Source organism: Equus przewalskii, chromosome 4 (assembly GCF_037783145.1).
Source record: "Equus przewalskii isolate Varuska chromosome 4, EquPr2, whole genome shotgun sequence".
In the NCBI taxonomy this organism is placed as follows: domain Eukaryota; kingdom Metazoa; phylum Chordata; class Mammalia; order Perissodactyla; family Equidae; genus Equus; species Equus przewalskii.
In genome coordinates this window covers 106,406,021-106,430,191 of record NC_091834.1, presented here as the reverse complement: position 1 = coordinate 106,430,191, position 24,171 = coordinate 106,406,021, and the positions used below count along the sequence as shown (strand labels likewise).

At 35.9% G+C, this 24,171-nt stretch overlaps 1 protein-coding gene across 9 annotated transcripts in view; it reads left to right on the top strand.

Moving 5' to 3' along the window:
• LMBR1 (limb development membrane protein 1) overlaps positions 1 to 24,171 on the top strand; it is a 156,916-nt gene that overhangs the window by 116,482 nt on the left and 16,263 nt on the right. For all 9 annotated transcript variants that reach the window (XM_070618065.1, XM_070618064.1, XM_070618070.1 and 6 more), the window contains 6 exons: positions 4,614 to 4,694; positions 9,170 to 9,246; positions 9,869 to 9,946; positions 12,100 to 12,173; positions 12,420 to 12,510; positions 13,754 to 13,820. In XM_070618065.1, coding sequence (XP_070474166.1) covers positions 4,614 to 4,694; positions 9,170 to 9,246; positions 9,869 to 9,946; positions 12,100 to 12,173; positions 12,420 to 12,510; positions 13,754 to 13,820 — 468 coding nt within the window. The remainder of the gene's footprint in view (positions 1 to 4,613; positions 4,695 to 9,169; positions 9,247 to 9,868; positions 9,947 to 12,099; positions 12,174 to 12,419; positions 12,511 to 13,753; positions 13,821 to 24,171) is intronic.

Genomic DNA, 24,171 nt, shown 5'->3' with positions numbered 1-24,171 from the left:
AATTATTTCCTTATTTTTTTAAGCTACTTCAAGTTGAGTTTTCTGATTCATTAAGAAGCATCCTAATAGATAGACCTCATTTCACAGATGAGAACACTGAGGTTCAGAGAAGCATAAACCTAAAAGAATGAGAATCTGAGAGGAGAAAACCACAATAAAATCTTGGAGTTTAGTAGACCTGAGAAAATTTTAGAAGTAACCAATTTAGCAGATCTAAAGAAGCTGAATCCTGAGCCATTTGTGCTTTATTTATATCCCAGAATCCCCAAAAGTCTCAGAAAGTGGCCCCACCAGATAGCTATGGAGGTGGGGAAGAGGTGACGCGAGTTAAGATGAGGAGGACTGGCTGAAAGCCTGTTTGAAGCAGTTTGGTGTGTGAGTGCTTTCAGACCATCGCATGGGCTCTCATCTCCCTTCACATGGACAGCTGAGCTGTAATACCAAGGAGAGCCCTCTCTGGGGAATCTGTGTAGCCAGGAGGAAAGCCCCATGGATAGCAGCGATAGGGTGTCTGCCCTGGAAAACCGGGCTGGATTGTCTGACAGGAAGTCTCGCTGTCATCACGCTCCACCCACACAATCTTGAGTTTCCAATCAGCAGTTTTAGTGCTTCATTCTTAGCTGTGAGCAGACAGCGAGGGCTCACCAGGCTGCTGCGGACAGCCTCCCTGGGAAAGGAGGGGCCAGAGCGAAGGTCGGGGAGAGCGAGTGTTCTCGAGAGGCAGCATGTGCTTGGGGGCTGATTGTCTAAAAGTAAATATCGATAGTGTCTCGAGAGAGACCAAGATCGCATTTGTGAGAAAGGCTGGGATTCCACAAAAATGAACAGAAAGGGATTCTTTTTTTTTTGTTGTCTGGAATATTGGCGCTGAGCTAAGATCTGTTGCCCATCTTCCTCTTTTTGCTTGAGGAAGATTGTTGCTGAGCTAACATCTGTGCCAATCCTCCTCTATTTTGTGTGGGATGCTGCCACAGTGTGGCTTGACAAGCAGTGCCAGGTTTGTGCCTGGGATCCAAATCTGCAAACCTTGGACTGCAGAAGTGGAGTGTGTGAACCTAACCACTGCACCACCAGGCCAACCCCAGAAAGGGGTTCTTTTTTTTTTCCCCCCTGAACTAACATCTGTTACCAATCTTTTTTTTTTTTCTTCTTCTTCTCCCAAAGCCCCCCAGTACATAGTTATATATTCTAGTTGTAGGTCCTTCTGGTTGTGCTGTGTGGGATGCTGCCTCAGCATGGCCTGATGAGTGGTGCCATGTCCGTGCCCAGGATCCAAACTGGCAAAACCCTGGGCCACCAAAGCAGAGTGCATCAACTTAACCACTCCGTGGGGTGGCCCCTAGAAAGGGATTCTTGAAATTTAGAAATAATAAGATAAAGAAGAACTCTTCAGAAAATAGGTCAAAAAGACAAAAATAGGGGAAAAGATTTAAGAATATTAGAGAACCAATTCAGGAGATCTAATATCTAACTAATAGGAATTCCAAATGGGGAGAGGAGAAAAAATGGGATGGAGGAAATGACAAAATGAAGATAGTTACTCTGATCTGAAGGACATGAATTTGGAGGTTGAAAGGGCTCACCTAATGCCCAACATAATACATGGAAATGACTCTCCCCAGGAGCAGTGGGGACAGAGGTCCTTCACAGCCCATAGGGAGAATGAGGAGTTCATACCCAAAGGGACAGGGAGCAGAAGAGTGTCAGACATCTCAAAATCAGCACTAAAAGCTGGAAGACAGTGGAGCAATGACTTCACAATTCAGAAGGATGTGTAGTTTTGATGTGGATTTCTATATTTAACCAAACTTTGAGAGCAAAGGTAAAATATTCAGACTTGTGTAGTCAAAAAAATTACCTCCCATTCACCTTTTCTTAGCAAGCTACTGGAGGACATGCACCACTTAAGTAGAGGAATAACCAAGAAAGAAAAGACGTGGCTACCCGGGAAAGAAGGGGTGCCCCCAGGAGAGAAGAAAAGGGGGTCTCCAGGGCGACAGTGGTGTTAGGCATAGAGAGCAGCGAGTCCAGGCTGGGGCAGGCCCATGCACTCCAGGAGGAAATTCCTCAGGAAAATCAAGTGGATAGTATTACTGAAGAATTTGAGGGGCCGGCCCCGTGGCCAAGTGGTTAAGTTCACGAGCTCTGCTGCGGCGGCCCAGAGTTTCGCTGGTTCGGATCCTGGGCGCAGACATGGCACCACTCATCAGGCCACATTGAGGCGGCGTCCCACATGCCACAACTAGAAGGACCTGCAACTAAGATATACAACTATGTACCAGGGGGGATTTGGGGAGATAAAAAAGAAAAAAAGAATTTGAAAACCAGGAGAAAATAGAGACATTTGGGAGGAAAGTTTGGCTTTGAACTAGTGATAAGTCCGTAGAAAACTAAGCATATGAAAAAAATGACTAATTTCTAGAGGTGGGAAGAAGAATGTTATGGAAGAAAGGAAAGCTAATTATCGTTTATTCCTTGAGTAAGCAGTGAATCGAATTTCTGTTGTAGTAATGTAGACTTTGAATATTGATCCAACCAAAATTACCAGTGTGACCATACTGGGAGAAAGGGAGGAATGAAAAGATGTGTGGCTTACAGACTTAAATCCTCATCTTCCGTCGCAGGAAGGTAATAGTTAACACCTAAAGCTAGAAAATCAAGAAATACAAGGGAAGCAAATACTGTATTTTACTAAATGTAAATGGGCTCAATTCCACTGTTAAAGAACAGAGCCTATCAGATTGGGGTATTCAACACATATTTATAATTTTTGCTACAAGCACCTATTGCTTTTCTTCTAGTAAAGCACCTGATTTGGCCTTGCTGTTTCCCCCTATTCAGTCAGGTCTGTAGAACTGCTTGTCAAAGTTCTCTGCCTCCCCCAGCCAAGGAATTGACCTGTGGCTCCAAGCTAGGCCATTAGGACACTTGCTCCCTGGAATTCTATTCTTGATCATAGTGATATAAAGACTGAAAATAGTTAAGACTGATTCATCCCAGCTGTGACACTGGGAGGAGACTGTCCATCTGTGGCTGCCACTTGGAGCTCCCGACTGCCTCGTTTCTCTCCTTTCTTTCCTGGAAGGTTTCCTGCTGATGCCGTCTCTCTCAGGAATTCCTTTTCTTTTTAACTAGTCAGAGTCAGTTTCAGTTGCTTATAACCAATGAACTCTAACTGATAGAAGTGAAACCTCAAATAAGATTTAGCTGATATATATATATATATATATATATATATATATATATCCCTTTAATTTTAATCTTTTTTTGTCTCATATGTAAGTAAGTAAAACAGGGAAAAACAAAAAAAAGTAGAACTTAATGTCCACAAAACAATATTGAAGTTGAAAAGCATCAAAGACAAAGAGGGTCATTATGTAATGATAAAAGGTATGATTCATAAGGAAGATGTAACAGTCTTATGGGAACCCAAAAAACTTAGCAGACGAATACAAACACATAATGGAAAAACTCTTGAAAACTGAGAGAGCTTGATCAGTCAAAGTACAGTTGTAGTGGGGGGTTTAAATTTATCCATTTCAGAATTCAACAGATAAAATAGAATATGGAGATATACAAATAGAATATTAGAGAAACAAGCAGAAAATAGGAATAGAGAAAATCCATGTGATAAATAAACATATGAAAAGATGCTTAACCAAGTTTAGGGAAATACATGTTAAACTAAGAATAGGAAAACATTTTTTACTCATATTTGGGAAAAATTCAGGAGTTATAATCATCAGTACTAGAGAAGATATTGGAAAGTACTTTCAAAAGCTATTGATAGAAATGTAAATTATTACAATAATTTCTTATAATAAATTATAATATTTTGGGGGAAATAACCTTTAAATATCTCTTAAAACTGTCAAGACTTACTGTTTACCTCAGCAATCTGAATTTTGGGAATCTGTTCTATGGGAACCAGGATGTCGTGGATGTGTATACTAAAATGTTTATTGCAACATTGTTTATAGTGGCAAAAACATTGAGGAAAACCTGAATATTAATAAATGGAATAATTCTGAATAAAATTGAAGTACATCCATACCATGGAATATCATTCAGCTGTTAAAGAGTTGGCACTATCTGTCAATGTGGATGTATCATTGACTAGGAAAGCAAGTAGTAAAATAATTTGAACCATTCTTAGAAAATGTTTAATAAAAACCATATATGTGATATATATATGTGTGTGGGAATATGTACATGAATATGAAGAAAGGTGTGAAAGCATCAACCAAGCTGTTAACAATTGCCACTTGAGGGCGGAGGGATGGAAAAGAGGAGATCTTGATTTTTTTCACTTTCTATAAGAAGTGCATGAAACTTTTGTAATTAATAAAAATTAATAATAGATTAAATAGGGATTTTACCAAAGTAAGACATTTTCTAGGAAACATATGGTGTTTAATCAGCAGGAACTTGGAAGTTTTAAGTGGTGAAGAAACGGGTATACTTTTCTGTGAATTGCAGCAGCATTTGTTTTTATTCTTAATGATCAGGATTTGTAATGTGTTATTTTATATTTTAGTTAAATGTGAGGCTACCTGTTCTCTGCTGGTAGGGTTTCTGTTGTTATACTTCTAAAATATTTTTGCTTTCGATAGGAATGTCTTCAGCGGTGGAATATAATGTAATGGAGTTGGAACAAGAACTTGAAAATGTAAAGACTCTTAAGACAAAATTAGGTATTGTAAATTTTTTTCTTGACTTGTGTATTAGTCTTGGTTTCTTATTAAAGACTTTACTATAGTCTGAAACATTCAAAAATGTTTGAAATCTTTAGCTTATGTTATAAGCTTTCAGTCTGTTCAAAGCCATTGATAAGGACTGTCTTTTAGTTTGGGGAGAGGATAAGCATATATTCTCATTTTTTTGTTTGTTTCGTATGTGTGCAAAATGACTTCAGATGATGATGTTCAAAGATGTTGCTCCACTGTCTTTCACTTGCCTTATTTCCTGACGCTAATCTTCTGTCATCCTTATCTTTTAGTATGTCTTTTTTCTCTGTTTTTAAAATGTCCTGATTTTGAACACTTTTTTTTTATCACTGATTTTTATCACTGATTTTGAACAATTTGATTTTGATGTGCCTCAGAGTAGTTTTCTTTGTGTTTCTTATTCTTTGGGTTCATTGAGTCTCTTGGATCTGGGAATTTATAGTTTTTATGTAATTTGGAAAATTTTTGGCCTTTACTTCTTTGAATATATTTTCTTCTCCTCTCTGTGCCCTCCTTTTCGGGGACTCCAGTTACGTGTGGAGTCCACTGAAGGTGAACTTAGCCCACTTGACAGTGCCCCATAGCTCAGGGATGGTCCTTCATTTTCCTGGTTTTTCTCTGTGTGTTTCATTTTGGATAGTTTCTCTTGCTGTGTCTTCACATTCACTAATCTTTTCTTCTGAGTGTCTAGTCTGCCTTTAATCCCATCTAGTGTATTTTTCTCTTGGACACTGCAGTTTTTATCTTGAGACATTCTATTTTGACCTGTTTTATATCTTCTGTGTCTCTAATTAACATGTTCGATTCATGTCCTCCACCTTTTTGAAAATAATGGAATACAGTTATAATAATACTTTTAATGTTTTTGTCTGCTAATTCTAACATCTACGTTAGCTCTCAGAAATTTTCAATTGATTGACTTTTTCTCCTCAGCGTTGGTTGTGTTTCTGTGCCTTTTTGTATGCCTGGCAATTTTTGATTGGATAGTAGACATTGTGAATCTTACATTATTGGGCGCTGACACCTGTGTTGCTATAAGTGGGATACAGTTGAGTTACTTAGAAAGAGTTTAATAATATCAGGTCTTGCTTTGAAGACTTGTTAGGCTGGACCAGAGCAGCATTTCATCTAGGGCTGAAGTGTTCTCCACTACTGAGGCAAGACCCTTCTGAGTCCTTTATCCTGTGGTTTATGAGGTTTTGGTACTGTCTTGTGGGAGCAGCACTATTCTTGGCCCTTTGTGATTATTGGATACTGTTATCTCTAATCTTTTTTGGGTGGTTCTCTCTTCAGCCTTGGGTTGTTTCCTCACATTCCTGAGCTGATCATTACCCTACTGGACTCCAAGGTAACCCTTTACAGGTGCTTGGAGTTCTTTCTCTGTGTAGCAGTCTCCTCTCAGGCACTTTGCTCTGCAAAATCCAGCTGACTTGGTCTCCCCAGACTCACATTTCATGTCCTCAACTCAAGGCTGAGCTGAGCTCTGCTTGGGTTCCTCCTCCTTGCACCATGGCCTGGAAACTCAAGACAGTAACCTGGGGCAAACACAGGGCTTGCATTGTTTGTTTCCCATGTCTGAGAGATTATTGTCCTTCATTGATCAGATGTGCAGTGTCTTGAAAAATGTTGTTTCATGTACATGTGTTTTTTGTTTCTTACTTGTTTCAGGTTGGACAGTAAATCTGGTCCCTTTTGTTAAATTCTGTCTTCAGGAGTGCAAGTTCAGTATTATGTTGTTGAAAATCGTGTATGTTCATTCATTTTAATTTTTGTAAACAACATTATATTGCCTAAAGTTACTTTATTCATCCTGCTGTTGATGGATGTTTGATATATTTCCAGTCTTTTTCTATTATGAATAATATTGCTATAGACATTTCTACATATCTCTTGGTACATATGTTTTTTCAGGATACATACCTACAAGTTCATTGCGTATGTGCATGTACGGCTTTTTTGAGATAATGGCAAACCACTTTCCCCGGTAGTTGTATTATTTTGCATTCCTGCTAGGCAGGAGTAAGACTTCCTGTTCCTCCACATCATTGTCAATAATTGACAGTGTTGGACGTCTAAGTTTTTACCAATTTAGTGGATGTGGAATAGTTTTCATTGGTGTTTTAATTTTTATGTCCCTGATTTGTGTTTCCTGTGTTCCTTTAGCTTCTGCTTGAAAAACATCTGTTAGTATTTCATTTAGTACTGGTTTGCTGGCATTGAATTCTCTCAATTTTTGTTTATCTGAAAACATTTTGGCTTTACCTTCTCATTTGTAGGGTATTTTTACAGAATTTAGAATTCTTACTTGGTAGTTTAACATTGTAAAGATATTGTTCCAGTGTCTTCCGGTTTCTGGTTAAAAGTTACATTGTTGCCCTTTGGAAAGGCTTTTCAGATTTTCATTTTGTCTTTGTTTAGCAGTGTTACCGCAGTGTGCTCAGGTTCTGTTTTCTTCTCATTTGTCCTTCTTGAGACTGTGGCACTGCATGAGTGGGTGGCTTACTGTCTTTCATCCATTTGGGAGATTGTTGGCCTTTGTCTCCTCAAATTTTGCTTCTACCTGCTCTCTCTCCTTTCCTCACACTGGGTACAGATATGCTAGACCTTTTACTCTTACATTCTTTTCTGTATTTTCCCTCCTTTTTTATTTATGTGCTTTGCTCTGTGATATTTTCTACTGATCTGTCTTTGATTTCACAGTCTTTTCAGCTATGTCATAATTGTTGTCAAAATTATCTATTGAGGGGCCGGCCTGGTGGCGTGGCAGTTAAGTTCGCACGCTCCTCTTAGGCAGCTCGGGGTTCACTGGTTTGGATTCTGGGCATGGACATACTCACCGCTTGTCAAGCTATGCTGTGGTAGGTGTCCCATGTATAAAATAGAGGAAGATGGGCACGGATGTTAGCTCAGGGCCAGTCTTCCTCAGCAAAAAGAGGAGGACTGGCAGCAAATGTTAGCTCAGGGCTAATCTTCCTCAAAAAACACATCTATTGAACTCTTAATTTTGGTTACAGTATTTTTCAGTTCTAGAATTTCCATTTGATTATTTTTCTAGATTCAAATTGTGACATTTGCCATCTTGCCAGTTATCTTACTGAACATTTTAATCAGCTATTTTAAGGGCTATTTCTGGTAAGTCCAATATCTGGATCAATTGAAAGTGTGTTTCTATTGTTTTTTTTTCCTTTGTTCTCTCTCTTGGTAATGTTTGATTGAATGCCAGACATTTCTTGTGCAAAATTGTGGAAACTCTGGGTGATGTTTTCTTCTCTTTTGGGACGATTTCCTTTTGCTTCGGGTCGGCAGTTGGAGTGGGGACAGGTCAGTTTAATCGGTCTGCACTTGGATTGTTTGAGATTAGGTTTTGGTCTTTATGAGGGCTGCTCTGTTTCCAGTTTGGCCTTACTCCTAGAGTATAGCTTTTCCTTGGTCCTAACCAAAAGCATGGTTGTTTTGTTGTTGTCTATGACCCCATCTTCTTCGTGCATCCTGAACTCTGGTTTCTGCCTCTCAAGAGACGTGAGCCTGATGAAGCTTTGTTTCGCATCTCTGCCTCTTGGCAGTACCTTCTGTTCCTCTTCTCAGCCTCTGAGCCACTGATGCCTTGAAGGGCAAAGTGGCTGCATGTCAGGCTTAGTTCTTTCCTCTTTCCTTTTCCCTGTGATCATAGACTCCTAAATTCTGGCTGCCTTGCTGGCTCCAAACTCTGATTTTTGCCTCCCTGGCTCTTTGAGTTTGCTGAAAGCTGTGTTTTAGCATCGTTTTCTTTTACCCGGTGATTTCATCTTGATTTCTCAGACTTGTGGGTCCAGGCCAGTTGCATATGGAAAATGCCATGCAAGGAAAGGTAGTGCAAGTCAGAGGCTCAGTTCAATTTATTTCACAGAATATTGGCCCCTCAATTTTGGTCATCGTGGGAGCTCTCTGATAACCTTCATACAGGTTTTTTAAAAAAAATTGTGTGATCCATCTTTTCCAGTTGTTTATGGCATGAGGATTGGGTGATAGGAGGTAGACCCTTGGAGCTAGAAGTGGAAGTTTGCTTCCAGCCTTCAGAAAACTGGAGGTGTTTGTCTTTGGGATATGGGATTAGACGGGTTTTTACTCATGTTACTTTATTTATTCAAATCTATATCAAATACAGATATTTCCGCATTTTGAGAGTAAGCATGTGTTAACAATATTTTTCATTAACAATTGAAATGTCTTTATGGAGCTAAAATTTAAACATCACAGGATTGAGCTGTTTAGTGTAGCAAACTGATTTTAAAACTCTGATTTTTGTATTTTGTAGAGGAAAATTAAAAATTATGTTTTTTCAAAAAGAAATTACGAAAAAATAATACATACTGTAGAGCAGTAAGGAATGAAAATGTGAATCTGGACAGAATTTTTGGAAATTACTGAAGTCTTTTGTTGTATTTTGTTTTTCCTTCTAATAGAGAGACGAAAAAAGGCTTCAGCATGGGAAAGAAACTTGGTGTATCCTGCTGTCATGGTTCTCCTCCTTATTGAGACAGTAAGACTCTATTTGCCTAGTTAAAGAAAGAAGTTATTTTGTATTTGCTTTAGCATTTGAATATGGCAACTCCCTCAGCTAAATGGTTTCAAGTAAACTGGTTTTCTCTCCACAGGATTAAAATCCATCTATGCCTTTATTTGTAAAAACTCAATAGAGCCAAAACAGAAATTAGTGGTAATTTTTAAAAGTCCTCAAGATTATCTATTTCCTCATGAAAGCAGGAAATTCATTCTTCTGTTTAATGGAAAATTAAGAGACAGGGTGTTGTAGATACTCTGCTTCATAATCTGTGATAGGATATGAAAATTACATTATTAAATTAGTTCTGATAACATTTTAACTTTTTAAATCTGTTGAGTTGTGGGTTTCCAGTTGCTGAAATCTGTTAGGAAATGGATCTATGTTATTAGCTTTTGTCACAGCTTTGAAATTATAATAATTTGTGGAATCTTTTAGAATTTATTCTGGAGTCTTTGTAGATAGTCTGTTTACTTTAGATTTATATGTATAGTTTTGGTCTTGACTGCTTTTCTTCTATTCTGAAGCATACATTTGGTTGGTTACTTAGATTTTAATGTCTTTGAAATTCAGAACTGATAGCTTACTTTTTGTGTTGTAGTCCATCTCAGTCCTCTTGGTGGCTTGTAATATTCTTTGCCTGTTGGTTGATGAAACAGCAATGCCAAAAGGAACAAGGGTAAAGTAAAACGCTTTAAATGCCTTTCTTTTCCAAAAGTATTCTGTGTAGATACCCTGAGTGTTTCAATAAGTAGATTAAAACATTCACTTCTCTGCATGTATATTCTTCAAGTTCTTTGAATTTGTTTATACACTGAGCCTTCATAAACAGTGTTTATAAGCCATGATTTTTGTTTCTGATTTCTTACTTTGAATTGGCCAGGCCTTTTATCAAGTATAGAGTTTCCTTTTATATTTCGTATCAGAGTTTATCTTTGTTTTGCTGAAATGTATATTTGTGATTCTTTAAGAAAATGTATACTCTGTGAAATAGTGACACATAAAGAGTTTATTATTAGATGGATTCGTTGGGTTTGAAAAACATCCAAATGTGTGGTTGTAGGGACTCATGCTTTAAAAGTGACACCTTTTATGAAACTAAGGCAAAATGTTCAGTTACTGGAGGAGAGTCAGATGTACTCTTTTCATGAATTAACTTAGTTTTCTCTCTTGTTTCAAAATTGATGATTTTATTAAATTCCATCAATTAGCCTATCTGAATATATTCTCCATAAGATAGTTACCACTAAATATCCATATTTGGCATACTTTTTCTAGGTATCTCTGTAAAGTTTCAGATACTTAAAGTGGCATTTAAGTTTTGACATTTCATTATATTTTTCTAAGTCAGCGGCTTTCCCATCCCTCATAGAAATGACTTCACCTCTTCCAGACTTCTGATACCACTTGTCTCTCTGAACCAGATGTTGTACCTTTTCTCTCATATAAAAAGCCAATATCTATCTTAATTCCTTCCCTTCAGTCCACGATGAAGATACTCTCTTCTTTCAAAAGCTAATTCCTTTAGCCATATTCTCAGTTTAAACTGTCCCCCCCGCCCCCCACCCCCCCTTCCATGACCTTGTACCATCTGTTACTGCCATTGTCTGTCCACCAGTGTGAGCCTCCCTGTTTGCTCCAGGTGCCCCATTCCACTGACAGACAGCAACAGTAATTAACAGTCCTCCTCTGTCTACAGCCTGGTCTTTGTCTTTCGTTTAGACCCAAATCCATTGATAGAACAGGAAGTCACCTACTGTGTTGCCTTCTACCCATTTTTAACCCATTTTCACATACTCCACACTGGGTAAGTCCCAAGCCCCATGGTACATTTCTGTACCATCCCCTTAGTGCATAGTAGAGAGGGGCTTGTACCTGTAGGCTCCTTGTATGACTGTCTGAAGTCAGATGATCTTACTCCTGCCTGTAGGCCTTCTCTTGAGACAGGAATGTTTCTAAAACGTTTTCCATCTTGGTCAATAAACTTTCTATTACGCTTACATTAGAATGTGTATATAATATGTATGATATTGTTTATTGGTTTATTTTTTATTAGGCTGACTACACATTCTTAATTATCCTAGTATTTCTGTTACACGTAATCAAAACTGATAGTAAAGTAGTAGTTCATATTCAGATAATTCGTTTAATCAGTAACCTCTGAAAATATTGTTCCTCCTTAAATAAGAAATGTTTTTTTGCCTATCTAGTCTCATTAATAAATATTACTTTTTCTGTTTTTTTTTTTAAGTTTTAGGTAAAGATACGTTTTGAGAATAGGTATACTGTTTAGGAAAAAGTTTATAGCATTACATTTTAAAGAATCTGTGTTAGTTAAGTTATATCTTTTAAAAGTCTGAATTCCCGAGGAAGATTGGGGAAAGGAAACTTTCAAGTTTAGAAACAGGATGTGCACATTCACTTTCTCTGCTTAGCATACTTTTGACCTACTTTAATTGTATAATTTTTTTAGGTTACCTGAGAGCTCAGATAATTAAATCTTCTATTCCTGTTGTACTATTATATTTAAAAAAAATTTCTTCCAAGAATATTCAGGATTTAACAACAAGCATCATATCATTTTGATAAGTAACTTAAATTACATTTGAGATAAATCAGAAATGTTTTAAGCTTGTTAAAATTGTTAGTGTGGTTGGAATTAGTTGATGCACTCAGTAGTGACATGTTTTATTGTCCTTCGAAAGTCTAGATGTTATTCCAGGGTATTAAACATTCCTAATTTCAACTGTCCAATATTTATGAAACAACAATTTTAGGGAAACCAAATATAATGGTGTCATTGAATTCTGAAAAGTGTTTTTTTCCCCTCAGGGACCTGGAATAGGAAATGCTTCTCTTTCTGCTTTTGGTTTTGTGGGAGCTGCACTTGAAATCATTTTGATTTTGTATCCTTTCTTTAACTGAACATTCGGTCTGTTAACAAGTTTTCTGTCTAGTTTTTTGGGACAGAGGTAATTTACTAAGACACTTGCCCGGAAGAAAAAACAAGTCAGTCTTCCTCAAGCACTCCGAGTGGCTTTTTGTTTTGTTTTGTTTTGCTTTGTTTTTCCTTGGGGCCTTAAGACTTTGGAGACTACTGAGAACTTGAGGAAACTGCCATTCTGTGGAGAGTTTTTCCTTGATTCTCACAGCTATCTTATGGTGTCCTCTGTTGTCGGTTTCTATAGCCTCCGATTTTTTGGGAACTTTATTCCCAAGAAGGATGACACAACTATGACAAAGGTAAGGTAAAGTCTTTAGGTGACCCTGCCTCCTTTTTGCCTTCCAAGACAAACGAACTGTTTTATTTAGTAATCGCCCTGAATGGTTATTTGCCGTGATAGGTATTTGTTTGTAAGTTGCATAAACACAAACTGGAAGATTTTCAAAATGCTGAATGAGTGGGAAAAGGATGTGCTCTGTTTAATTTGGACGGCATCCATTCACTTGTAAATACACAGAACTGCAGCTTGTTAACTAGCTGTAGAAGGCTTCTGAAAGGACTCTTTCTCCTCTAAAGAAAACGTATTGCTAATGAGTAACTTTGATTGCACTAACTGTCCTTCGGGGGCTTGTTTGAAATCTGAAGAACTTGGTTGCTACAAGTAGTAGAGACAAAGTATTTCAAATTTGAATAATTAAAGCAAGACGGAAGAGTTTTATTCAGAAACATTTTGTAGTCTGAGGCTAATTTGACTTTCTACAGTATGTCATTGGCTTCGGAATTAGCAAAGGCTGTTATTTTGTATAGTGACGTCTTTGTAGAATATTCCCAGAGGCTGACAATGAAGAGTAACTAATAAGAGCTGCTGACTTCTTTTCTTTTTATTGTATATTCCATATTTTCAGCCTCTCTTAAAACGGAGAAGTTATTTTATCTATCTTATCTGTCTGTCTATAAAATGCTATGACTTCTTGAGATAATTAGCATCTAGTTTATGATCATACATGTTAATTAATATTTTCAGCTCCTTTTATTTAATATGAAAGATATGCATAGGTTACATTGAAAATGAATGACTAGAATTTGAGTGTTTTGGCTTTCTAGCTTTTTGGTATTAAATCTTATAATAGTTAAACATATGAGAAGTAGATATTATGTATCTTGAGCAGAAGTCTGGCTTTAAAAATAGAGTCAGAAGTATTAGATGTATTAATCCTTTTTTTAGTTCACAGGGAAACCTATTTGAAATTGGCACCATTAATCAATAATGTAAAATACATTGTCTGAGGTGTAATTTAGGTGTTCTATAACTGTATATTTGTGCCAGGTACTGTAAATATCTTCTAGAACTTATAAGAACTTTAAATGTTTACAGAAAAAGTTTCTTATTTTCTCTAAATTCTATATTGAATAGTGTCAGTAAGAAGTTAGCGAAATACAAAAGGTAACTAGAATGTACAGGAACTTCCCAGAATGTGAGTGGATTGTATTTATCACCCTGTTGTTTAACTGCCCAATATTCTTTCTGATTTCTCATAACAGATCATTGGGAATTGTGTGTCAATCTTGGTCTTGAGCTCTGCACTGCCTGTGATGTCAAGAACACTGGGTAAGTTTAAATGAGAATTTTTCATTTGAAGTCCATACCTTTTTAAGATGTCTTTTCTAAACTTCTTCCTTGACTTTTAGTTTTTAAACTTCTTCAAAAAAAAATCACCGTTTGAAATAATAAGATTTCCTCCCACATTATTTTATACCTTTACTTCTATACTGCATTTATGTATAGGGCCATACCTAAACAAGTACTTTTATCAAATAAAGACCCTTTTTTTCCTAAATACTTAAAAACATTCCTTCTCCAAACAATGGACTTCTTTTTTCCCCCCACTGATTAGTTAAGCTTTTGAGTCCCGTAGTTAGGAAATTGTGATTTTTAGAGAAATGTTTAATGTCTAGAAAATATTAACCTAATTTTTCTTATATGAAATGTTTTTAAAAACGTATAATTCAATGTATGGTTTAAAAATTGAAAATCTGTAAAGTTTATTTTAAGCTGCTTTGTGTCCATGAAATGGACTTGAAAGCAGTGAGATCTTTGAGTGCACACAATGATTTAAAGGACATCCTTTAGTTCTTTAGTTTTTTACTTGCCTGTCATTTATATAGTTTTCTTAATTTTTCAATTTACAGAGAATTGTGCTTATCTTTTAAAAGTAAAACATTTCCACTGTCATTAAAATAGTTGAATAAATCTTCATTTGGCTTTCTTATCTTTCATAAAGCACTGTTGCAGACTGTATTCTCAGTTCTTGGCTAAATATTATTTCGACAAAAATTCCCATTAGACAGTTCTGTTCAGTTTTCTAAACTTAGATTTCAACTTAAGGGTGTTCACAAATGATGAGAAAAATCCCGTCCTTCAACCTCAGCACCTTGCTCGTAGCAAAAACTGCTAGTGAGTTTGAGTTGCTTTTCTTTTAGCTCTTATGCCGCCATTATTTACTCAAGACTCACAGCCAGCAGGGCTGCAGGCTGTGCTCAGAAAGTATAAGCTTTATAGTTCTCTTCATAATTCTTATGAGAATTTCATGTTTTTATAAACAGTGAAATCTAAGTGTGACTGTAAAGGGGCCACTGTTGACAGACTAACGCGAAGCTCGGGTGCGTCATGGTCTTCTTTCTTTTGTGTCTGCCTTGTAGGACCTGTATTGTTTGACATCTGATTAAGGCGGGCTGATCTGGAAAATGCCAAAAATGGGCAGTTTAGTAACTTGATTTGTAGCTAAATGTTATCCTTTGTATTATGACAGTCCAAAAAGTAATTTCTGTGATATTACAGCCACTCTACAATTTTATCATTTATGAAACTCACCGTACTCTGTTATTTAAGATTAATTGTTAATAGTAATATTTACTGATTTTATGGAAGAAAATTGCATGCTGAATGTAGTTTTAATACAAAGAAAACAAATTAATGGCAAAATTTGCTTTTTGAAGATCAACAAATTAAATTCCTGAGTAGTTTGCCATAGAGATAAATAAAAAGACGAAAAAGAAAGATGGAACAATTAAAATGCAGCTAACAAATGCCTGGACCCAGCTGTCCAAACAGGATTAATGGAGTGCATTAGGGTACAGTGAGTCATGTGGTGCTTTGCAAAATATCAACACGCACTGCATTACATGTTATGCCCAGTGGCACTGAATAGATGAAAAGAAATAAATACGTTAAACAGATTCATAGAGGCTTTTCACAGTATTAAAAAAGCAAATTTCTGGACTAAAAGAAAAAGCTTTATTTTAGTATTATGGGAAATGCAAACTAGAGAGTTACTTTGTAATTCCTCTATTAACCCTTTAGAATTGAGTCTTTGATTCTAAGAAGATAAAATATAGAGAATTGTCATGAATATTATCCTAGTGTGTAACAGGATTTTGGTTTACTAGCTGAAAAGCTTGTAAGACTAGAATAGAGGATGTATTTAACTACCAAATTCCAGGCTGTGAAATTTTTCCCTCTTTCTCCTTGCCTCTCACAAGGAGATCCTGACCTTTGGCTGTTCTCATTTGCTCCCGTGAATTCAACCAGCAGCAGCCCATCACTTACAGTTAAATGTGGAATAAAGTAATGAGAAAAAGCATAATTTACCTGTATATGTACAATTTTTCTATTATAATTTTTAGTGATGATTATCACTTTAATTGTAAATTGAAAATACATTGAATCCTGTGTAAAATAATTAATTTGGTGATATTTTTGCTTCAAAAATGAAAGTGTTCTGTGAGGTTTTTTTTTAATATGCCAATTGCTGTTGTTGCTGCGTCATAGGCATAAACCATAGCTTTAGACCTAAATGCCTCGTGTGGTGTGACACATTTATTAAAGAATTCCTTTGAAATAGCTTCTTAGGTTTGAATATGGAAAATTTCATACCAATTGAAAAATTACCAGTAAGTAGATTTTATAAGCCTGTCACTTGCTGGAAGGAATTAGGTTATGAGGAAAATTTTGACCATGTATTTTTAGTCGAATATAATTGATACAGATTGATGGTTTGGTTGTCCATAGGATACATGAAGAATCTGTGCTTAATAATTTTTATTCAAATTCTTATTAAAGCCCTTAATGCCATGCCAGTGGATATGATTTCCAAAACATTGTTTTGCTGCCTGTTGATACTTCAGTTTTGAAGAATCTGACATTTTTGGGGATTTGATGTTCATATTTTTAGTAAACAATTTGCAGTTTGGTTTAATAGACTCTCCAGGGGAGATGATTGACAAGGTGAAAATAGAACAGGATCTAGCTTAATAAATTATCTATAGATGCTTGAACTTTTCTATAATAAAGTAGTTTAAAGGTAGCAATGAATTTTCTAAGAATAGATAATAGATAAATAAATAGATAATAAAATAGATTTTTTTGTAAGAATAGATTTTGTATGATTGCTGAAATGTTCTTTATTGTGCTTAGTCAAGAAACAACTGGGAGATTGACATTTTTTGCATAATTCTTTATTTGAAATCTTCTGAGGGGGAAAATTTTTCTCGATTGCAACCAACAGACTTTGCAATACTTTTACTAATTTCTATTTTAAAATTATTTTTCTAGTTATTTTTTTCATCCTGAAGTTTTTTCTGTGACTTATAAGTTATGCAAGGCCCAAATTGCAGATATTTAAAAAAAATGTGCTTACGATATTAAATCAGAAATACCCTTTCAAATCAGCTTGAATTTATTTTTAGTATTTCCATGTATTTCTCATCTGGGTCCCATATAGTCCATCATCTTGCAGGAGAGAAAGTGGATTGTTCTCTTTTGTTCCTTGATGAACGGACCCTGTTTAAAAACTGGTACTTTTTGGAGACGCCTTTATTTGGGGTTTGTAAGTATACTACTAGTATTTACCCTGGGCTTCCCTCTCCAGTTCTCGGTGTGAAACAGGAATGCTTACAAATGACAAATGTGAAATAAAAGTATAAATCATAATACATATTCCTAATTGGATATTGATGTAAAAATAATTCCAAAGCCCATGTTGCAAATTTCTCAGTAAAAAGTTTATATATGACTTAATTATATCCAGTTGTATTGCGTAAAATAATAAATGAGTGATACTAATTAAATTTCGATTAATGTAGTGTTCTTATATCTGAACAGTAAATTTGTATATCTAGTTAGGATTTTTAATAATAAAGAAAAGTATTCAGTGTCAAATGTCTAAAAGAGTTAAGAGAGTAACTAGTGCTCACTTCCTAAGTGCTCTTACTCCTCCCACTGTCTACTTGTCCTGTTCTTCTGAGACTGCTCTGGTTTCAGGGCACATTGTGCTGTCTGCAAAAATGTCACGTTGGCCACGCATTATCTAAATAATTTAGCCACCTGTTGACATACGTTCAAATACCTTAAGTTTTAGTTTGTTATAAAGTGTTTTTTCTATGAAAATAATTCCAGTTAGGATCATTTAGCTGGAAGGAGCCTTAAGATGTAATTTTTAAAAAGTTAATTAAAATGTTAAAATTAAACTAGACAGTAAACTCTAGTAAGGGTGGAGTATTCTATAAATGCCAGGGCAGTTTGATTTGTAATGTTACTCAAGTTCTCTGAATCCTTACTGATTTCCTAACTGCTTGTTTTATCAATTATTGAAAGAAAAGTTTTGAAATCTACTATAATTGTGGATTTGTTTATTTCTTCTTGAAGTCTTGCCAGTTTTTGCTTCATGTATTTTGAAGCTCTAGTATTAGATGCATGAATGTTTAGGATTGCTGTGTCCTCTTAATGGATTCACCCCTTTAAAATTATGATAATGATGGAGACATTTTTTATCCCTGGCAATATTCTTTGCTCTGAAATCTATTTTGTGTGACATTAATACAGCCGTTTCAGCTCTCTTTTGATTAGGGTTAACATAGTATGCTTTTTTCCATTCTTGTACTGTTAACCTGTTTGTGTCTTTATATTGAAAGACACAATTTCTTGTGGATATTGTAGAGTTGAGTCTTGCTTTTTTATCCAGTCTATTAATCCTTGTCTTTGAACTTGGATGTTTAGACCATTTACATTGAATGGATTATTGATATGATTATCTTTGAATCTACCATCTTGCTATTTGTTTTCCATTTGTCTCAGCTCTTCTTTGTTTCCCTTTTCCTCTTTATTTTCATGCTTTTGAATAAATTGCATTTTTAAAAAATGATTTCATTTTATCTTCATTGTTGGCTTATTTGCTGTAACTCTTTGTTGTGTTATTTGAATAGTTTTTTTAGGGTGTGTAGTATACATTTTTAGTTTATCACAGCCTACCTTCATGTGCTATTACAGCACTGGAGTATAAGCCCTTACAACAATATACTTCCGTTTCTTCCCTGCTGGACTTTGTGCTATTGTCATATGTTTTACTTGTACACATGTTATAAATCCCATAATACATTGTTTTTATTTTTGCATTAATGATCTTTTAAAGAGATTTAAAACTAAAAAGTCGTTCATATTTACCCACGTGGTAATCATTTCTGTTTGCTCTTTATTGCTTTGTGTAGATCCAGATTTTCTTTTGATACCATTTTCCCTCTGCCTGGAGGACGTTATTTTAACATTCCTTGTAATGCAGGTCTGCTAGTGATGGATTCTTTCACCTTTTGTGTCTGTGAAATGTCTTTATTTTGCCTTATTTTTTAAAGATATTTTTACTGGGTATAGAATTTTAGACTGACTTTTTTCCCCTTCAGTTTTTTAAAGATGTTACTTAACTGTCTTCTCATGTGCATAGTTTTTGACAAGAAATCTTCTGTGATCATTATCTTTGTTCTTATGTGATCTTTTTTATTTGACTACTTTTAAGATTTTTCTTCTTATCACTGATTTTAAGCAGTTTAATTATGATGTGCCTTGGTATAGCTTTCTTCAGATTCTTGTTGAGTTCATTGAGCTTCTTTTGATCTATAGGTATATAGTTTTCATCAAATTTGGAAGATATTCAGCCATTATTTCTTCCAATATGTTTTCTTTTCCATTCTCTCTTTCCTCTCCTTCAGGAACTCTCACCGCAAGCGTATCAGCCATTTAAAATTAATTCATAGCTCACTGGTGCTCTATTCATTTTTTTGCTTTATTTTGCTTTCTTCATTTCATTTTGAATAGTTTCTATTGATGTGTCTTCATGTCTACTGATCTCTTGTTTTGCAGTTTCTAATCTGTCATTAATCCCATCTAGTGTATTTTTCACATCTTACATTGAAGTTTTCCTCTGTAAAAGGTCTGTTTTACATCTTTCATGTCTCTAGTTAACAAGTTCAATGTTTCCTCTAACTTCTGAAATATAAGGAATATAGTTATAGTTCTTTTAATGTCCTCGCTACTTATTCTATCATCTGTGTCATTTTGGGGTTGATTGTTTTCCACAAGCATGCATTGGTAGTTCCCTGCTGAATACTTGAGACATCCTCTGCACACCGTGTGTGTTCCCACCCTGTGTAGCTCTCTAGCCACCATGCTGTCCCCAAGCTCCAGATGCATCTCTTCAACTCACCAAGATGGCTGGACCTGTCCCTGTTCCTCTCCACACTGTGCCTGGAAGCCTCTACAAGCAGGAGCTGTGGCAGGCATAGGACTTGGCTCGCCTGTTTCTCATTTCTCAACATCATTGAGCTTCATTGCTAGATGTCCAGGATCTTGCAAACCATGGTTTGGATATTTTGTCCAGTTTTTTGGTTGAGTCAAGTCTGAGGTAAAATCTGGTCTCTTTTACTCCATCTTGGCTGGAGCATGAAGTCAATAAACATATTTCTAACTGACGTAATTTAACCAACATCTACTTGCACAGTAAGACTGGTCAAAAGTTAAAGTCTTTGCTTTAGTGGCATCATCTTCCATTCCACCCCAAAAGTGGGACCACTCTTTGGTTTTAGAATGGCTTTGTTTTTCAATGAATAAAACAAGTGGCAGTGAGCCTATTTACATTAATCTTGCAATTAATGATGTTTAAAAATTATTGTCGATTTTATTATTTCATATTCTTTAAATCACATTTATTTTTTGACACTTTCTTAGGTAAATTTATTTCAGAAGTCTAGTTTAGAGAAGGGAATTTGAAAACCTAGCGAGATAATAATTTAAACTAATCATTGTGAGAGTCCAGAGGGAAAAAAATGTGTGAATTCCAGTGTTTCATCAAAGAACATTTAATTTATAATAAGATATATGTATTCTCTTTGGTAATCTTAGGCTAAAGCCATGGCTATTCATGTCAGCCATTTGTGTGATATGCCAGCACACATAATTTATTGATAAAGTTACTTTAACCATTCCTTTAGTGTGTCAAGCTTTTTCTTTTTTTTTAAAGATTTGGGTTTCTTTTTTTTTTTTTAATTGAGTTATTGATAGGTTACAATCTTGTGAAATTTCAATTGTACATTAATGTTTGTCATTCGTGTTGTAGGTGCACCACTTCACCCTTTGTGCCCACCCCCCACCCCACCTTTCCCCTGGTATCCACTAAACTGTTCTTGGTCCATAGTTTTAAATTCCTCATATGAGTGGAGTCATACACAGATTATCTTTCTCTCGCTGGCTTATTTCACTTAACATAATTCTCTCAAGGTCCATCCATGTTATTGCAAATGAAATGATTTTGTTCTGTTTTGCAGCTGAGTAGTATTCCATTGTATATATGCACCACATCTACTTTATCCATTCATCTGTTGATGGGCACTTAGGTTGCTTCCACGTCTTGGCTATTGTAAACAGTGCTGCAATAAACATTGGGGTGCACAGGACTTTTGGGATTGCTGACTTCAGGCTCTTTGGATAAATACCCAGTAGTGGGATGGCTGGATCGTATGGTAGGTCTATTTTTAGTTTTTTGAGGAATCTCCATACTGTTTTCCATAGTGGCTGCACCAGTTTGCATTCCCACCAGCAGTGTATGAGGGTTCCTTTTTCTCCACAACCTCTCCAACATTTGTTGCTATTAGTTTTAGATATTTTTGTCATTCTAACGGGTGTAAGGTGATATCTTAGTGTAGTTTTGATTTGCATTTCCCTGATGATCAGCGATGATGAGCATCTTTTCATGTGCCTATTGGCCATCAGTATATCTTCTTTGGAGAAATGTCTGTTCATGTCTCCAGCCCATTTTTTGATTGGGTTGTTTGATGTTTTGTGGTTGAGTTGTGAGAGTTCTTTATATATTAAGGATATTAAGCCTTTGTCAGATATATGACTTGCAAATATTTTTTCCCAGTTAGTGGGTTGTTTTTTTGTTTCAATCCTGTTTTCATTTGCCTTGAAGAAGCTCTTTAATCTGATGAAGTCCCATTTGTTTATTCTTTCTATTGTTTCCCTTCTCTGAGAAGGCATGATGTCCGAAAAGATCCTTTTAATACTGATGTCAAAGAGTGTACTGCCTACGTTTTCTTCCAGAAGCCTTATGGTTTCAGGTCTCACCTTTAGGTCTTTAATCCATTTTGAGTTTATTTTGGTGAATGGTGAAAAAGAATGGTCAATTTTCATTCTTTTACATGTGGCTTTCCAGTTTTCCCAGCACCAGTTGTTGAAAAGACTTTCTTTTCTCCATTGTATGCCCTCAGCTCCTTTGTCAAAGATAAGCTGTCCATAGATGTGTGGTTTTATTTCTGGGCTTTCAATTCTGTTCCATTGATCTGTGCACCTGTTTTTGTACCAGTACCATGCTGTTTTGATTACTGTAGCTTTGTAGTATGTTTTGAAGTCAGGGATTGTGATGCCTCCCGTTTTGTTCTTTTTTCTCAGGATTGCTTTAGCAATTCGGGGTCTTTTGTTGCTCCATATGAATTTTAGGATTCTTTGTTCTAATTCTGTAAAGAATGTCAATGGGATTCTGATTGGGATGGCGTTGAATCTGTAGATTGCTTTAGGTAGAATGGACATTTTAACTATGTTTATTCTTCCAATCCATGTACATGGAATGTCTTTCCATCTCCTTATGTCGTCATCCAATTCTCTCAGAAAGGCCTTGTAATTTTCATTATATAGCTCCTTCACTGCCTTAGTTAAATTTACCCCAAGGTATTTTATTCTTTTTGTTGCGATTGTGAATGGTATTGTATTCTTGAGTTCTTTTTCTGTTGGTTCATTACTGGAGTATAGAAATGCCACTGATATATGCAAATTGATTTTATACCCTGCAACTTTGCTGTAGTTGTTGATTACTTCTAACAGTTTTCCAATGGATTCTTTGGGGTTTTCTATATATAAGATCATGTCGTCTGCAAACAGCGAGAGTTTCACTTCTTCCCTCCCTATTTGGATTCCTTTTATTCCTTTGTCTTGCCTGATTGCTCTGGCCAGGACCTCCAGTACTATGTTAAATAAGAGTGGTGATAGAGGGCATCCTTGTCTCGTTCCTGTTTTCAGGGGGATGGGATTCAGTTTTTGCCCATTGAGTATGATGTTGGCTATGGGTTTGTCGTATATGGCCTTTATTATGTTGAGGTAGTTTCCTTCTGTGCCCATTTTGTGCAGAGTTTTTATCATAAATGGCTGTTGGATCTTGTCAAATGCCTTCTCTGCATCTATTGAGACGATCATGTGGTTTTTATTCCTCAGTTTGTTGATGTGGTGTATCACGTTGATTGATTTGCGGATGTTGAACCATCCCTGTGTCCTGGTATGAATCCCACCTGATCCTGATGTATGATTCTTTTGATGAATTGCTGAATTTGGGTTGCCAAAATTTTGTTTAGAATTTTTGCATCTATGTTCATCAGTGATATTGGCCTGTAGTTCTCTTTTTTCGTGGTATCCTTGTCAGGTTTTGGTATCAGCATGATGTTGGCCTCATAGAATGTGTTAGGAAGTGTTCCATCTTCCCTAATTTTTTGGAATAGCTTGAAAAGGATAGGTATTAAATCCTCTCTGAAAGTTTGGTAAAATTCCCCAGGAAAGCCATCTGGTCCTGGGGTTTTATTCTTTGGGATGTTTTTGATTGCTGTTTCAATCTCTTTCCTTGTGATTGGTCTGTTCAAATTGTCTGCCTCTTCTTGAGTGAGCTTTGGGAGATTGTAGGAGTCCAAGAATTTATCCATTTCCTCTAGGTTATCCATTCTGTTGGCATATAGTTTTTTGTAGTATTCTCTTATAATCTGTTGTATTTCTGTAGAGTCTGTTGTTATTTCTCCTCGCTCATTTCTGATCTTGTTTATTTGAGCTTTCTCCCTTTTTTTCTTTGTAAGTCTGGCTAGTGGTTTGCCAATTTTATTAATCTTCTCAAAAAACCAGCTCTTTGTCTCATTGATCCTTTCTACTGCCTTTTTCGTTTCAATAGTATTTATTTCTGCTCTGATTTTTATTATTTCTCTCCTTCTGCTGACTTTGGGCTTCATTTGTTCTTTTTTTTCTAGTTCGGTTAGGTATGCTTTAAGGTTGCTTATTTGGGATTTTTCTTGTTTGTTAAGATGTGCCTGTATTGCGATGAATTTTCCTCTTAATACAGCTTTTGCTGTATCCCATATGAGTTGGTATGGCATGCTATCATTTTCATTTGTTTCCAGGTATTTTTTTATTTCTTCTTTAATTTCTTCAGTGATCCATTGCTTGTTCAGTAGTGTGTTGTTTAGTCTCCACATCTTTGTGCCTTTCTCAGCTTTTTTCTTGTAATTAATTTCTAGCCTTATAGCACTATGATCTGAGAAGATGCTTGTTATTATTTCAATTTTTTTAAATTTGTAGAGGCTTGCCTTTTTTCCCAACATATGGTCTATCCTAGAAAATGTTACATGTGCACTTGAGAAGAATGTGTATTCAGCTCCTTCAGGGTGGAGTGATCTATATATGTCTATTAAGTCCAATTGTTTTAGTTTTTCATTTAGCTCCACTATTTCCTTGTTGATTTTCTGTCTGGATGATCTGTCCATTGATGTGAGTGGGGTGTTGAGGTCCCCTACTATTATTGTGTTGTTTTTAACATCTTCCTTTAGGT